The following is a 17,217-nucleotide window of genomic DNA, read 5'->3' as shown; positions in this document are numbered from 1 at the left end:
GGTAGCACTGCTGCCTTGCAGTTAGGAGATCCGGGTTCGCTTCCTGGGTCCTCCCTGCCAGGTTAGGTGGATTGGTGATCCTAAATTGTCCCTAGTGTGTGCTTGGTGTGTGTGTGTGTGTGCCCTGCGGTGGGCTGGCACCCTGCCCGGGGTTTGTATATAGCCTTGCGCCCTGTGTTGGCTGGGATTGGCTCCAGCAGACCCCCGTGACCCTATAGTTAGGATATAATGGATTGGATAATGGATAGATAGTGAAGATGTGTAGCGTTGGTCCTAAAGGCACCCAGTTTTCTTTTTATTGTATGACCCACTACTACGACCTCCAGGGGGTCCAGAATGTTTCCCATTCCCGAGCCTGCCCTTTTAATCAGCTTGTAGATATGATGTGATGTTACTCTGGCGTAGACAATTTTTATTCCTATCCAAATCATTTTTGTATATTAAATACAGCAGCGACCGCAGCACTGACCCCTGCTGGACGCCACTATTAACATCACCCAGCTCTGATAAGGTTCCTCACTCCACTTCCCTGTGCTTCATGCGTTTGTGCCAGTTTTGTACCCTCCTGCACACCACACCCTGATGTGACCAGTCGTATCTTAGATGTTGCAAGTCGCCTTAGAAGGAGGAGGCAAAAAAAAAGTAAAGATAAAATATTTTGGAAGCAACTCCTTTGTTTCCCAGTTTAATTAGATGTCTGTTATGAAAATTCTCCTCAAGTGTATTTTTGTTGTTAGCACACATTATTAAATTGTAGGTTTCATTTCCACCTTTAATGGAAAACTGATATTAAAAACTGAGGAATTAAAAGCAAAACACAGCCGGGTCTCCTTATTAAACATTCACGACCCACCCAAACTGCATCACCTGTACACTGTGGCTTCACTAACATACCTTATATGTACGTGTGTGTGTGTGTGTGTGTGTGTGTGTGTGTGTGTGTACGCACTAATCAATCCAAAACACTACAAAAGCATACAAGCCTTCCAGGCAGTGACACAAGCTTAGAGACAGTTAAGGACACGGTTTGTTCGGCTCTGTACCACCAAATACTGTGCTGTGTATCCAAACTATGACAAGCGAGACTGCAGGAATAATGGATTCAGGAAAACACTGAGATAGAACATTACAACACTCTAGACGAGAACAGGCCATTCAGCCCAACAAAGCTTGCCAGTCCTGTACACTTATTTCTTCCAAAATGACATCAAGTCGAGTTTTAAAAGTCCCTAACGTCTTACTGTCCACCACACTACTTGGTCGCTTATTCCAAGTGTCTATCGTTCTTTGTGTAAAGAAAAACTTCCTAATGTTTGTGTGAAATTCACCCTTCACAAGTTTCCAACTGTGTCCTCGTGTTCTTGATGAGCTCATTTTAAAATACAAGTCTCGATCCACTGGATGATCATTTTAAACACTTCAGTCAGGTCTCCTCTTCATCTTCTTTTGCTTAATCTGTAAAGGCTCAGCTCTTTTAATCTTTCCTCATAACTCATCCCCTGTAGTTTTAATCAGCCTCGTTGCTCTTCTCTGGACCTTCTCTTGTGCTGTTGTGTCCTTTTTGTAGCCTGGAGACCAAAACTGCACCCAGGACTCCAGATGAGACCTCACCAGTGTGTTATAAAGACTTGAGCAGAATCTCCTGTGACTTGTACTCCACACATCAAGGCGCTATATAACCTGACAGTCGGTTAACCTTCTTAATGGCTTCTAAACTCTGTCAGTCAGTTGATAGATTAGAGTCCAATGTGACTCCTAAGTCCTTCTCATAAGGTTCTCTTTCAATTGGCAGACCTCTCATTTTGTATTCAGCCCTAACAAGACCTAAACTTAATGCAAGCAATGGACTCAGCTCTTTTAATCTTTCCTCATAACTCATCTCCTGTAGCCCTGAATCAGCCTCGTCGCTCTTCTCTGGACCTTCTCTTGTGCTGTTATGTCCATTTGTAGCCTGGAGACCAAAACTGCACCCAGGACTACAAATGAGGCCTCACCAGAGGCCCACACACGCAAAGTAAATAAGGTGCCCTCAAGAAGTCTCCACACCTCTTCATTTTATTGGGCTCTTCATTGTGTTTTAGATTTCACTTCAAAGGGATACATTTGCCATTTCTACCCATCAGTCTACACTCAACAACCCATAATGACAAGGGGAAAATGGGCTTCAGAAAGGTAGGCAGAAATATTTAAAATCAGAAAACTGAAATCTCTCATTCCTTGAAGTATTCTGACCTTTAATTTAGTCTGTTTGGCAGTAATTCTAACTCTGAGTCTTCCTAGATGAGTCACTATGAGCTTTGCACACTTGGATTTGGACATTTGGTACTGAGAACATTAGAAGATTACAACACTCTGGACGAGAGCAGGCCATTCAGCCTAACAAAGCTCGTCAGTCCTGTCCACTTATTTCTTCCAAGAATACATCAAGTCGAGGTTTGAAAGTCCCTAAAGTCTTACTGTCCACCACACTACTTGGTCGCCTATTCCAAGTTCTTTGTGTGAAATTTCCCCTTCACAAGTTTCCAGCTGTGTCCCAGTGTTCTTGATGAACTCATTTTAAAGTCACCGTCTCGATCCACTGGACTGATTCACTTCATAATGTTAAACACTTCACTCAGGTCTCCTCTTCATATCCTTTAAAGGCTCAGCTCTTTTAATCTTTCCTCAGAACTCATCCCCTGTAGCTCTGAATCACCCTAGTCGCTCTTCTCTGGACCTTCTCTTGTGCTGTTATGTCCTTTTTGTAGCCTGGAGACTCAAAGTCCACACAGGACTCCAGATGAGGCCTCACCAGTGTGTTATAAAGACTGAGCAGAACCTCCTGTGACTTGAACTCCACACGTCAAGGCGCTATATAACCTGACAGTCTCTTAGCTTCTGAACACTGTCTGTCAGTTGATCATGTCGAGTCCACCACGACTCCTAAGTCCTTCTCATTGGTCATACTTTCGATTTTCGGACCTTCCATTGTGTATTCAAACCTCACATTTTTACTTCCCATATGTAATACTCTACATTTACTGACATTAAATGGTTAACAGACGCAGCTCTTTTCATCTTTCCTCATAACTCATCCCCTGTAGCCTTCAATCAGCCTAGTCACTCATCTCTGGACATTTTCTTGTGCTGCTCTGTCCTTTTTGTAGCCTGAAGACCAAAACTGCTCACAGTTCTAGAGATGAGGCCTCACCAGTGTGTTATAAAGCTTGAGCAGAACCTCCTGTGACTTGTACTCCACATATCAAGGCGCTATATAACCTAATAGCCTCCATGGTCACTTTAGTCCACTTCAACCATGTCACCTCTTAATCGCCATTTGGTTCAGCGACTCCAGTCTTCCCACCATTGTTGGTCTCTGTGGTCACGGACCAGCCTAGTTGCTCTTCTCTGGACCTTCTCTAGTGCTGTTATGTCCTTTTTGTAGCCTGGAGACTCAAAGTGCACACAGGACTCCAGATGAGGCCTCACCAGTGTGTTATAAAGACTTGAGCAGAACCTCCTGTGACTTGAACTCCACACGTAAAGGCGCTATATAACCTGACATCCTGTTAGCCTTCTTAATGGCTTCTGAACACCGTCGGTGAAGTTGATAGCTTAGAGTCCACCATGACTCCTAAATCCTTCTCATAAGGTGGACTCTCGATTTTCTGACTGCCCATTGTGTATTCAAACCTCACATTTTGACTTCCTATGTGTAATTCTTTACATTTACTGACATTAAACTTCATCGTCCACAAATCTGCCCAAGCCTGTATGCTATCTAAGTCCTGTTGTGATGGTGTAATGGATTCCAAATTATCTGCTAATCCACCTATCTTGGTATCATCTGCAAACTTAACCAGCTTGATACTTATATTCCTATTCTAAATCATTTATCCATCCTGCTATATCCTAATTAAAGGGTCACGGGGGTCTGCTGGAGCCAAGCCCAGCCAACACAGGGCGTAAGGCAGGAGACAAACCTCACCGCAGATGGTCTTTACCTTTATTTGTAAATGATGTCCTCCACGAAAATCTCCATCACTTTCTTGTAAAAGTCCTCCTTATTTTAACAGTCTTAATCTTCCATTTTGGCAGTCAGTCAGAATGAAAACCACACACACACCAATCCCAGTCAACATAAAGCACAAGGCAGGAAACAAACCCCCGGGCAGGGCGCACACACACACACACCAGGGACAATTCAGGACCACCAATGCACTTAACCTTCATGTCTTTGGACTGTGGGAGGAAACCCACGCAGACACGGGCAGAACATGCAAACACCACGCAGGGAGGACCCGGGAAGCGAACCCGGGTCTCCTAACTACGAGGCAGCAGTGCTACCCACTGCGCCACCGTGCTGCCTCCTAAATCACTTATCCATCCATCCATCCATTTTCTAACCCGCTGAATCCGAATACAGGGTCACGGGGGTCTGCTGGAGCCAATCCCAGCCAACACAGGGCACATGGCAGGAACCAACCCTGGGCAGGGTGCCAACCCACCGCAGGACACACACAAACACACCCACACACCAAGCACACACTAGGGCCAATTTAGAATCGCCAATCCACCTAACCAGCATGTCTTTGGATTGTGGGAGGAAACCGAGCGCCCGGAGGAAACCCACGCAGACACGGGGAGAACATGCAAACTCCACGCAGGGAGGACCCGGGAAGCGAACCCGGGTCTCCTAACTACAAGGCAGCAGTGCTACCCACTGCACAACCGTGCTGCCTCACTTATATTTATTTAAAATAGCAGCGGCCCTATCACTGACCCCTGCTGGTCACCACTCTTAACAAGATAAGATAAAAGACAAACGCGTTAGATAATGTGTGCGGAGTAAAATTCAGGTGTGCTCAGGGACCTGAAGAGATTTTGATTATTTCATTTACCTGAGACAGATTAGCCACTTTTTGTATACTGAACATGCAAGCAAACGGTGGGCAGCATCCGCATTATCAAGACCACCAAATTCATGTATCTCGGATCACTCGTCTTCTCCGACGTGGGCATGACCTCCAGTGTCTGAGTGCGAGTAAACGCTGCCCGGCTAAAATGGCGCCAGGTCATTGGAGTCTTTTGTGACTGGCAGATGCCCACATAACTTGATGATCTATAAAACCGCGGTTTGTCCCACCACACTGCGTGGAACTGAGTGTTGGCTGGCAACGTCATAGAGATGCGAATGCCATGCTGGACCGACTTGCTTTGACCACGTGATGAACGACGATGTGCGCAAATAATAAGAGAGAAGATGCCTGAGACACACCCACCATGGCACAGCCATAGACAGAGCTACTGTATATTATATTCGTAGTCTAATATAGCAAAGGCAGGTATTCTGGCCAGCCTGGTTATGTTGGCAGGGCGCTGTAGCGGCCATTTTGAGAATGTGTCTCTACGAGAGCGGACTGCAAGATTTAGAGAGTGGAGCAGCCTAACTATAGTGTGGCATAACCAATGTGCGTAGGCCGTTATTCAGGTCAGAAGGGGCCTGACAATAGTATAGGCTGACTGTTATACCGATGTTTTGGGTAAATACCACCATGCAGCTGCCCCAAAAACTGGCCTGCCAGGTTCAAGGGGTTAAAAAAGCCATAAGCCCCTTTTTGAATATTCATGACCTTATGAATGTTGGTGAAGCCAGCAGGGGGCGCCTACCCTGTGGTCTGAATTTGGATCCCAATGCCCCAGTGACGGTGGACACTGAACTGCGGATGAGACGTAAAACCGCGTTCCTGACTCTCTGTGGTCATTAAAGGTCCCTGGGCATCCATTGTAAAGAGTAGGATGTACCCCGATGTCCAGGATAAATAGCCCACCACCACCTGGACATTCCGGCCCCTTAATCATCCTCAGTTTCTGATTGGCTGTCTCTTTCTCACATCTCTTCACCACTTAACAGCTAATGTGTGGTGAGTGTACTGGCACAGAAATGGCTGCCATTGCATCACCCAGGTGGATGCTGCTCATTAGTGGTGGTGGTCGAAGTGGCTCCACACTCACTGAAGCTCTTTGAGTTGTGAGAAAAGCACTCAATAAAAGTGAACAATGATTATTATTTATTATTATTATTAATCACAGATTTGGCCGTGTTCCTGAGTGACGCCATTATTTTCAAACCATGGGAAGACAAATCTTCAGTGAATGTGAACTTAAGGTATTAATGGCATTTGACGTACTTTAAGGAGTGACTGGAGGGGTCCCGCTACTCCTCTGCCTAATGGATGCATTATGTTACTAAAATAAGTCTCACATAACAGAGTATTTTTTCATCACGTGTTAAGACCACAGTTAGTGTAAGCATGTTAATCACCGACTTAGTCACACGATGATGCTATGGTGGCACTGCTGTCTCGAAATTAGGTGTCAAGGGGTCAAGTCCTAGGCGCCTTCTGCGTGGGACCCCATTGGTTTTCTTCAGTTTCCTCCCACAGTCCAAAGACAATGTAGCGGGGCTACGTAGTAATAATGTATTCGATGTGTGTGCTGTTGTTTCCATCGTCCCGTTTACTGTTCATTATGTGTACGTCAGTGAATGTTGTCCCCGTTAAGTGCAGAGGGGACGGATGAGGGAGTGAGACCGCGGCCCCAGGATGGAAAGCACCTGCTCACGTTCAGTTACATCCGGCTCTTTACTGTTTAAACGATCAGGAGGGAAAGAGGAGGAGAAAGACGGAGATTTCATTTAACGACAACAGATCATCGATTCCTGCTATTTTTCACATCGTGCATCGTATCCAGTTTGTTTCTCATTCCGCTGGATTCACTTCAGCTCAATCATCGCCAGTTATTGTAAATATGGCGTTTTCACGTTGCTGCTTTGGTGGAGGGATATACACATCTACTGTATATATATTTTTACTATGCGTGGAATTTGCAGCTTTTGTTATTGTGCTTCATTTAATATATTTATACACCTATTTTATATATCTGCTTTTGTGTGCTTGTGTTTAAACCGTCGATTGAGGAGAAAATATTATTTGTTAAAGGTACGGCTTGGTATACAGTATGTAGGTTCACCTCAGTAATTCATCCAGGCCACAGGTCTTGGTAGTGTAGCTGCCGGCTGGGTAAGGGGTCGGCCGTTACAACATGCGGGTGACTTGGCAATGTTAAATCGTCCCTTGATGTATGGCAGTGTGTGTGTGTGTGTGTTCACCTTGTGAAGGCCTGGTGCCCTGCCCAGGGTTCATTCCTGGCTGTACCCATTGCTTGCTGGGATAGGCTCCAGCTGCCCCCAGCCCTGGAGAATCAGGTTTAGAAGATGGATAGATCGACCAGTTTCTGCTGGTATGATCTGTCCTGCCCAAGGCCACTCCCACGTCACCTGTCCCCAGAACAGACGGAAAAATCCTCTGCGAATTTCAGTGACGGGTTAGCTCTCAGTTTCAGATTTAGCGTGAGGGAGGTTACTTCAAATTCAATATGCTGTATTCAGTATTTCCCATCTTTACAAGCCCTAAAGATGCTTCTGTCAGCAAAACAGATTGTCATTAGTGTGACCTTTTTGGCGTGCCACTGAGCCCCCAAAACCTCCAACACACCAACACCGACAAAAGTCCGGGGCTTTAAACATCAGGTGTAATCTTTACAAATATCTTACAAGTTCCTCATTCACAAATCTTCCTTTCTTTCTTTCTTATGGGGAGGTGACATACCTGGAAAGTTTTAGAATTCTAGGAACATCTCAGCCCCGTCTTGTCACATGACCTCCAAAAACCCACCCCCCTCACAAGCCCCCTCCTTTACCTGTGGGTTAAAGAATCCCGTCATCCAGAACTGGTTGGGTCGCCCTTCAAACAGCCAGGTGTGGAACTGTTGGTTTCTCTCCAGGAGCTCCGTGAACCAGAAACCCAAAGTGGCCGATTCCCATGAGATTTTATACCACAGTTTGGGTATCCTAGCATCGTACATGTTGTCTAAAGCGTCTCTTAAGTCTTCAGACATGATGATGGTGCCTAAAAAACAAATTCACAGACACGTCAGGTCCAGTCAAGTCACGTCAAGTGACAGTTTAATGTCATATGTCCTTACTTGCATGTCTCATCAGAACTGAAACAAATAAAGAGACACACACAGAAAAGCAAATCATGCAATCAAACTATCTATCATATTGCGTCACTCACTTCTATCTATCTATCTATCTATCTATCTATCTATCTATCATATAGTGTCTTTCACGTTTATCTATCTATTATACAGTGCCTTTTATGTCTATCTACTGTATCTATTATATAGTGCCTTTTTTATTTATCTATCTATTATATAGTGCCTTTAACATCTATCTATCTATCTATCTATCTATCTATCTATCTATCTATCTATCTGTCTATCTATAGTGCCTTTCATATCTATCTATCTATCTATCTATCTATCTAATATAGCCTTTCATATCTATCTATCTATCTATCTATCTATCTATCATATAGTGCCTTTCATGATTATCTATCTATTATATAGTGCCTTTCATATCTATCTATCTATCTATCTATCTATCTATCTATCTATCTATCTATCTATCTATCTATCTATCTATCTATCTACACAGTCAGGTGTTTAAGTATTTGGACAGTCGCACAATTTCCATAACTTTGTCCCTTTGTGTCACCACAATGGATCTGAAACAAAGCAATGACGCTGTGACTGAAGTGCAGAGTTTCAGCTTTAATTCAAGTGGTTTAAGAAAAACATCATATGAGCCGTTTAGAAAAGACAGCCATTTTTTGACAGGGTCTCCCTATGTTTAAACGATCAAAGGTATTTGGACACACTAACATCATCATGAATCTAACGATCATTTTTAACATTTAGGCGAAACTCGTTTCCAATCAATGAGTGCCTGAAGTCCGAGCCCCTGGCCGTCACCAAGTGCTGGGTGTCCACCCCACTGATGCCCTGCCAGGCCTTTACTGTCGCTGTCTTCAGGTGCTGCTTTGTCTGTTGGACTTTCAGCCATCAGTTTTGTGGTCAGTCAGTGGACTGCGTGTCCACTTGTGTTGAGCTCAGTTGCCTGACTCGGCCATTGATGAATATTCCACTTGTTTGTGTTGTAAAGTCCTCAGTTTGCTGTCCCAGTGTGTTTTGTCTTGTTGTCCAATTTCTTTTGAACCCCTTGAAATGGGGGACCCTCTATAACAATGGCTGTCATTCCTAAATGGCTCATGTGATATTTTTATTAAACCTTTTGAATTAAAGCTGAATGTCTACTCTTCAATCACTTAATGATTACTTCATTTCAAATCCATTGTGGTATTGTCCATGGCAAAAAGTAGGAAGATTGTGTTCGTATGGACCTAACTGTATATATATATATATATATATATATATATATATATATATATATGTCCAACTCATGACCAGATAACTTGTGTCCATCATACAATATCTGAAAATAAAGAAGGGTGAAGGTCTCAGTCATCCTGATCTGCTCAGGTCCACAAAACGTCTTATTTGACGGCGTTCTTAATATAAAAGAACATCGGCAGTTTTGGAAATGTCTGCCGGGGACCGAATGAGGGCAGCAACAAGCCGTGGAATTAAATAACGGGCATAACAAGACAACAAGACAAAACTGAGTGGAGTAAAATTGTTTGGAGTTCCAGGCCCTGACTTTGCTGGTCATCTGTTGTCCCGCTAACCTCACATCTCATTTCAGTTTGGGTGCCGTTAATTCAGAGGACTGAGTCCATTAAAATGAAGATGAAAAAAAGTGAAACAGAAGTGAGGCGAAACATAAGACAGCAAGATGAGGAATGCAAAAGCTGGTACTCTTGGACTCACACACACACACAGATGCTAGAAAACCCGTAATGAACAGCCTTGTAATAATCGACGACAGTTTATGTTCCCTCGAGCTTGAAGAGGATAACAACAATGAAAGGGGATACTCACCATCAATGGCCAGCTTGAGGTCGGTGAGAGTATTCCGAACCCTGGTGATGATGCGCTGCATACGATCAATTTCTTGGCGTAAGAAAATATTCATGGGTTGAATGGGACCCATTTTCTGGAGACGGGCTTTCACCTACAACATAAATGAAAGACGGGTACGCTGTAAGTCAAATAAAGATCCGTGTGCCAACAACAGAAGAGAAGTGAAGAACACAGGAACAGTGTAAGGAAGTGATGGGCGACAAGTGTGTGATGCTGATTCATGTGGGCGGGTCAGGAGCTGAAAACCCCCCTGGGTATTACCATCTACCAGACCAGCATTTCTTAAGTTGTTTTTGGAGTTATGACCCACATTGTGCCATGTAAGCTTTTTTCAAAACCCACTGAGGTACTCCAGTGCGATCACCAGAGCAGGGAAAGGTCCCCGTTTGATTATTCAAGCATGAACATCAGGGATGGGGGAGATGTTTCCCCTTGATAATTCGAGAACGACCATCGAAGCGGAGATTCGCCGCCTTCCATTGAAAAGAATATCAACTCGCAACCCACCAGCGGCAAACCCGTACCCAAGGACCCCCAAGGTAAGAAACTGGGTACTAGACTATGAGTGTTTGTCTTGCCGTGGCTCTCATTCTAACATTAATACAACCCACCCCAGGTCTCCATGTAAGTTGATGTCACATTACACGACACGTTACAGTCAGAGGCAATGCCAGACCTTAGTTGTCAAATTGCAAGACTAGAAACGGCAGGGTATGTCACGCTAGATGACTTTGTGAGGATTTTCCAGCACCGTTTCTCATTACCAAAGAATTGCAAGCTCGCCGGTTTCACTGTCCGGCAGTAACATGCTGCCTGATGGAGCGGGGAGCCCATGTGAAGGCATTTTCAGTTCTGTCATAGTATATAAAACATGAGACATCAGACAGAAGAGCCCCCCTTCCCCTTGTCAGGATTAAAACAACTGCATTTGTTATTCCTCGTAATTGCATTTCAGTGGATTTAGACAATATTTAGACTTCTTCACTTTTTCACATTTTGTTAAGTTACATACTAGTGCTAAAACTATTTCCATTCATTTTTTTCCATACTCGGCACCCCCAAATGATAAAACAAAAACAGGAGTTTAGAACTTTTTAACTAACATATTAGAAATAAAAAACTGAAACATCCCATTGACACAAGTATTCAGACCTTTTGCTCAGTACTTATTCAAAGCCCCTGTGGCAGCCATTCCAGCCAAGAGTCTTCTTGGGTTTGACGTGATGAGCTTCACACACCTGGCTGTTTGAAGAGTTTCTGTCATTCTTCTCTGCAGATCCTCTCAAGCTCATTCAGATTAGAGGGAGACCATCGGTGGACACCACCTGTCAGGTCACTCCAGAGGTGCTCATTACAGTTCAAGTCTGGGCCATTAAAGGACACTCCCAGACATGACTTGTCCCTAAGCCATTCTTGTGCTGGCTTTGTTTTGTTCTGTTCAATCCAAATTGAGCCCCAGAATACTCTGCAGCAGGAATTCATTACGCATTTCTCACTGCTTAGGTCTGTTCGGTTTTCTGTTTAACCCTGATTAGTCTCCCAGTCCCCAGCCTCACAGCATGATGCTCTCATCACCATGCTTCACCATTGTATCCACAACATGTAACCAAGAATCATGCAGAAGGTAGAAAGAAAAGAAAATCACTCATTAGATCAACAGTGGGATAAGCAGGTCAAGCCCAAGTCACATGACTTTTCTAAAAATTTCCAGTTGTATGCTTCATAGCAACTAGGAAGCAAAAAGAGAGATAGATTTTAGCGTAGTTGGCAAGATTAGATAGACAGACAGACATAGCACAAAAGGCACTATATGATAGATAGATAGATAGATAGATAGATAGATAGATAGATAGATAGATAGATAGATAGATAGCATGAAAGGCACTATAGATACATAAATAGTATGAAAGGCACTATAGATAGATAGATAGATAGATAGATAGATAGATAGATAGATAGATAGATAGATAGATAGATAGATAGATAGCATGAAAGGCACTATAGATAGATAAATAGTATGAAAGGCACTATAGATAGATAGATAGATAGATAGCATGAAAGTCACTATAAGATAGATAGATAGATAGATAGATAGATAGAAAAGGCACTATATGATAGATAGATAGATAGATAGATAGATAGATAGATAGATAGATAGATAGATAGATAGATAGAAAGGCACTATATAATAGATAGATAGATAGATAGATAGATAGATAGATAGATAGATAGATAGATAGATAGATAGATAGATAGATAGATAGATAGATAGAAAGGCACTATATAATAGATAGATAGATAGATAGATAGATAGATAGATAGATAGATAGATAGATAGATAGATAGAAGCTCATCTGTGTGACGCCTCGTGTTTTCTGTCCTAAAGCAGGATGCAGTTAGTAGAAGACAGGGCAGATCCTATTAACCCTGTTAACCCTTTTTACACCACTGACTCCATTAAGCAATGCACTATTGGCTTTCAGATAAAGAGGTGAACACGATTGCGGTGGAAGTCTACCGCTTGATCAGTAAACATGACATGAGCTGGAATCCGGTCGTGTAGTCTGAGACGGTGCAGCGATGAAATCAGAGTCATACCCCACAACGACAATTCGCCTAATGCGACATCGGCTTTAGACAACGGTTGGATGATCGCTGTGATAGAAATAACGGGATGTCTACCAGAGCACCAAAGTCCTCAGGAGCAGCCACTAATATTGTGAGCGACATCTGTGTGATATTAAAAATATCTCAGGTGCCATCACAGGCATTCATGTATCATATGAAGGAGGTGAATAAACTCGGTTGTCTTCTTCACCCTTTAAAAACATTTTGGACCACTCCAGCCAAAAGCGCTATTTGCTCGTCTTCATTTAAAAGCACTTCACGGCCGTTTTAAAAGCTTCACTTTTTTTGCCTGGTATTCAGCTGGATGCCCTATCAGCAGTCAACCAGCTGATATCCGTCTGTAAGAAGTAAAATGGAAAAATGGAGCTTATCTGTCCCCCAGTAAGCTTAGCCACTTCTCGCGCTCTTTAGTAACATGGCAACCTGTGCAGCAGATGAAAAAAAAAAATAAATGATAGATGTTGAATCTTGTGTCTGGATGATAGACTCACTCCTCAAGGGAGAACGTGTACTGCAGGAGTGAGATGATAATCAGATAACTGGCGCTTGGAATAAAGTACGAGAACAGAGATGGCTGCTAACTCTGGAAAATAAACTGACATATAAATCTAATATGAATGGCTGGGCGCTCGTCACGGTGACAGGATGCTGCTCTGTTTGCTCTTCTTGCATTTGAATCACTTAAGCTAAAGCAACTGGAATTTTCGTTTGCCGGGTTGAAAAATAAAAATTTGATTTGTTCATCGTAGGACTTTCCATACATATTCTGGCAGTAAAACATTGTAGGGAAATATTTTATTATGCGAGATTAAATGGAAGTAACCTTTTTTGCTGAAAAAAAAGTGTCCCCAATTTGTCCTACTCTTGAGCAGCCTTGTTCACGTTTTCTTGTGTAAACCTGACTAAATAAAGCAACCTTGAAACCGTTAGGGGCCACACTACAATTTTTCTGAGCGAGCGCAGACGTCTCTGATGTTAACCTTAATGTGCTTCACTAATTATGTCTATCCCTCTTTTGCTAATGATTGGCAAAACCTGTGAGTTTGTGTATCTGTTGGTGCCCGGTGTCTCAACTGGCATCTGATCATCGTGATACCCTCTAATGTTGTCATCGTCTGACAGAATATAGCCACTGAGATTTAAACGCTAAGTGAGAAACTCACAATCGCCCGCTACCAGAACAATTCACTGCCTATGGACTGCCTAACTTGAATCGCCAACTCCTCACGTTTAGAACTGAATGGCTTTGAGGTAAAAAAGGGCAAGCAACAATAACAAGGACAATGGGGTCTCATTGATAAAGCTTGCGTACGCATAAAAAGAGGCTCAAAATGTGCATATGCTACTTCCCACACAAATGTCAGGATTTTTGAAAGAAAAATACATGCTGTGGCAGACGGCCGGGGTCTATGCCCAGCCGGGATGCCCCTTCAGTATATGTTCAGGGGGAGTATGGGGGCCTTATATAGGCAGGCAGCCAACAACGTGGGAGGTGTTTGGATGGGGGACTTAACGCCACCTCACACGGTGACCGAGCTGCAGGCTATGGACGTATATATGCACGTAAGTAGGATTCAGTTGGCGTTGGGAACCCGTGTACCAGATTTCTTGAAGATGGGCCCATAAGTAACAAAGACTGTTGAAAAGTTCAATATGGCGGCTGACAGTGGCGTCATACCACCGAAATAAGTACGTACATTGGTTTCGGTTAGCGCAGGGAAGCCGCCCACCAAATTTCGAGAAGATGGGGCCGTAAATAAGAAAGTTCAACATGGCGGACGTTGTTGACCGTTATGACCGTTACGCGTAGAATTTCGAAATGAAACCTGCTTACCTTTTGTAAGTAAGCTGTAAGGAATGAGCCTGCCAAATTTCAGCCTTCTACCTACATAGGAAGTTGGAGAATTAGTGACGTTGGAAAGTTCAATATGGCGGCCGACAGTGGTGTCATACCAACGAAATAAGTACGTACATTGGTTTCCGTTAAAAGTTTAATATGGCGGCCAACAGTGGCATCATACCACCAAAATAAGTACCAAATTTCAGCCTTCTACCTACACGGAAAGTTGTAAAATTAGTGACGTTGGAAAGTTCAATATGGTGGCTGACAGTGGCGTCATACCACCAAAATAAGTATGTACATCGGTTTTGGTTAGCTACCAAATTTAGTGAAGATGGCCATAAATAAGAAAGTTCAACATGGCGGACGTTGTCGACCGTTATCGACCGTTATGACCGTTACGTGTAGAATTTCGAAATGAAACCTGCCTAACTTTTGTAAGTAAGCTGAAAGGAATGAGCTGCCAAATTTCAGCCTTCTACCTACACGGGAAGTTGGAGAATTAGTGATGAGTCAGTGAGTGAGTGAGTCAGTCAGTGAGTCAGTCAGTGAGTGAGTGAGTAAGTGAGGGCTTTGCCTTTTATTAGTATAGATTGTAAAGCACTTTGGCCTCAGCATTCCCACGTTGTGTTAAATGGGCTATATAAATAAACTGACATTGACAAACTGACACTTTACCGCACTCAGGGTCTTTAGTGACCCTCTACATTTTGATTAACCATAATGACCCCGAATGCAGTAAAGTGTCAGTATATTTTCCTATGCATTTTAAATGCTGTGTTTGTAAAGAGCACATGAACAAAACTGTCTTTCTATAAAATTTCTTTGTATCTCAATATGTTCATTACAGCTGCTTTTCTTATCTTGTCAGTTTTAATGTAGACATTTACGAGTTCGGTATTGCGGTCGTTCTTCAGTACCTCATATGGCACGTAGTCCGGCGGCAGCTTTTCCAGCATCTCATCGGCTAATCGCTGAACGGTGGCCTCTCTGGTTTCACCTCCTCCACCTCCGCTGTCTTTGGGCTGAATGTTGACAATTGTGCTCAGCGTCTCATTGGCCATGTTGGTTTGGTACGTGATATCGGCATTTGGGTGAAGTCCAAACACCTAAGTGAAGAAAACAAAAGAAAATGCAGGCAATTACCATTTAGAATCGTTTATGAATTCCTACCGATGAAAGTAAAATTACAGAACACAGGCACAGTCGTTAAACTGAAATGACTTAAAATCTAGGACTTCAGGATGGCACAGTAGCGCCGATTGCCAAGAGGATGCCTGCTTCCAACTGGACTGACTTGTAAGAGACAGTAAAGGAAAAGAGGCTTGTACTGCAGTGAGTGGGCAAAACATCCAAACTGGGAGTCAACCCTGACCGAGTGTCAAGAAACAAGTCAAGTTAATTGGGGAGCACACACTGGTACAGCGCGACGACGAAACTGCTCAGGATCCCAGGAAGACACACGGTCCAGTCCGGAAATGACCATCTATCTGCCGCAGCTTGGTGTTACGTGTGCGTCCCCTTGGCCTGGTCCAGCCACTCTCGGTCCAGAACAATGAAGGTCCTGTGAGCAGGATCACCCTCGGGTAATCGCACCACATGGCCATAGTGCCATAACTGACACACAATGCATATCATGTGACTCAATCGGGACTGCATGAGCAACACAAATTCAGAGCAGCGGGACACAAGAGACACACATGAAGGAGTCCAGTCTTCATCTCGGGTCACTGGATGGCGTTCATGTCTCATAGACAGGGAGCACCAAGAGTCTGAAGACTTGGACCTTCGTCTTTTTGTAGATATCAGGAGCGCCACAAACCCCTCTCCTGTGACCTCATGACACCCCCCCCCCCCCCCTCGCTCTACGAATCTATCTACTGACTTCATAGGAAGTGTCACATGAATGTCCCTGCAGAGGTCTCAATGACGAGGTTGACATTCTCTCCACAGACAGACACACTGCTGATGGCCAAGAGGTCATTAAGGCCAAGAGTCAAAAAACAAGAGCAGAGATTCAGTAACCAAGGAGTGCAAAAAATGAAAATTCTTTATCTCATCTGTAAATGCCAAATGGGCATGCCGACTGGAGTCAAGGATGATCTTCTATCCAGTCCTGGAGAGCGTAATGCAGGGTTAGGGTTAGGGTCTCCAAGTCCAGTCCTGGAGAGCTACTGTGGCTGCAAGTTTTCCTTCTAACTCTTTTCTTAATCAGTGACCAGTTTTTGCTGCTAATTAACTGTTTCTTTTTATTTTAATTGAAATTTCTTGAGACTCTGACTGCTGAATTGATTCTTTTTTCCTTAAACGGCACCTAAACGTAAATTTGATGTGAAGTGAGCCAACAGATGACTAACTATGTTGGGGCGTCAAACTCCAACCAACTTCACTTCATTCAGTTTCTTAATTTGAAGCCTATTCTCGTTGCTAATTAAACCCTGTTATTTAATTCCATGGCACTCGCTCATTCTGCCGTGGCAGACATTTCCAACACTGTTGATTTTCTTATTTAAGAGCGCTGGCTGTCAGAATGTTTGGTGGACCTGAGCAGATCAACATCACTGAGGCCTTCACCTTTCTTTATTTTTACTTATGGTGTGATGGCCGCAGGTTGCTGTTTATGTGTTGGTTCACTTTGTGTCTTAATATTGTTTGGGCAGCACGGTGGCGCAGTGGGCAGCTCTGCTTCCTCGCAGTTTGGAAACCTGGGTTCGCTTCCTGGGTACACCCTGCATGGAGTTTGCATGTCCTCCCCGTGTCTGCGTGGGTTTCCTCCCACAGTCCAAAGACATGCAGATTAGGTGCACTGGTGATCCTAAATTGTC

The 17,217-nt window shown here is 43.6% G+C and overlaps 1 protein-coding gene across 1 annotated transcript in view; it reads right to left on the bottom strand.

Annotated features, from left to right (window-relative positions):
* The window catches only part of LOC120529941 (dynein heavy chain 5, axonemal-like), a 370,325-nt gene that overhangs the window by 9,155 nt on the left and 343,953 nt on the right, over nucleotides 1-17,217 (bottom strand). The window contains exons 67-69 of the mRNA XM_039754150.1: nucleotides 15,313-15,501; nucleotides 9,883-10,015; nucleotides 7,741-7,949 (exon numbers count right to left, since the gene is read on the bottom strand). Coding sequence (XP_039610084.1) covers nucleotides 7,741-7,949; nucleotides 9,883-10,015; nucleotides 15,313-15,501 — 531 coding nt within the window. The remainder of the gene's footprint in view (nucleotides 1-7,740; nucleotides 7,950-9,882; nucleotides 10,016-15,312; nucleotides 15,502-17,217) is intronic.

Source organism: Polypterus senegalus, chromosome 5 (assembly GCF_016835505.1).
Source record: "Polypterus senegalus isolate Bchr_013 chromosome 5, ASM1683550v1, whole genome shotgun sequence".
Lineage (NCBI taxonomy): Eukaryota > Metazoa > Chordata > Cladistia > Polypteriformes > Polypteridae > Polypterus > Polypterus senegalus.
The sequence above is the reverse complement of the archived record's forward strand: the minus strand, read 5'-3'. Positions and strand labels throughout refer to the sequence as shown.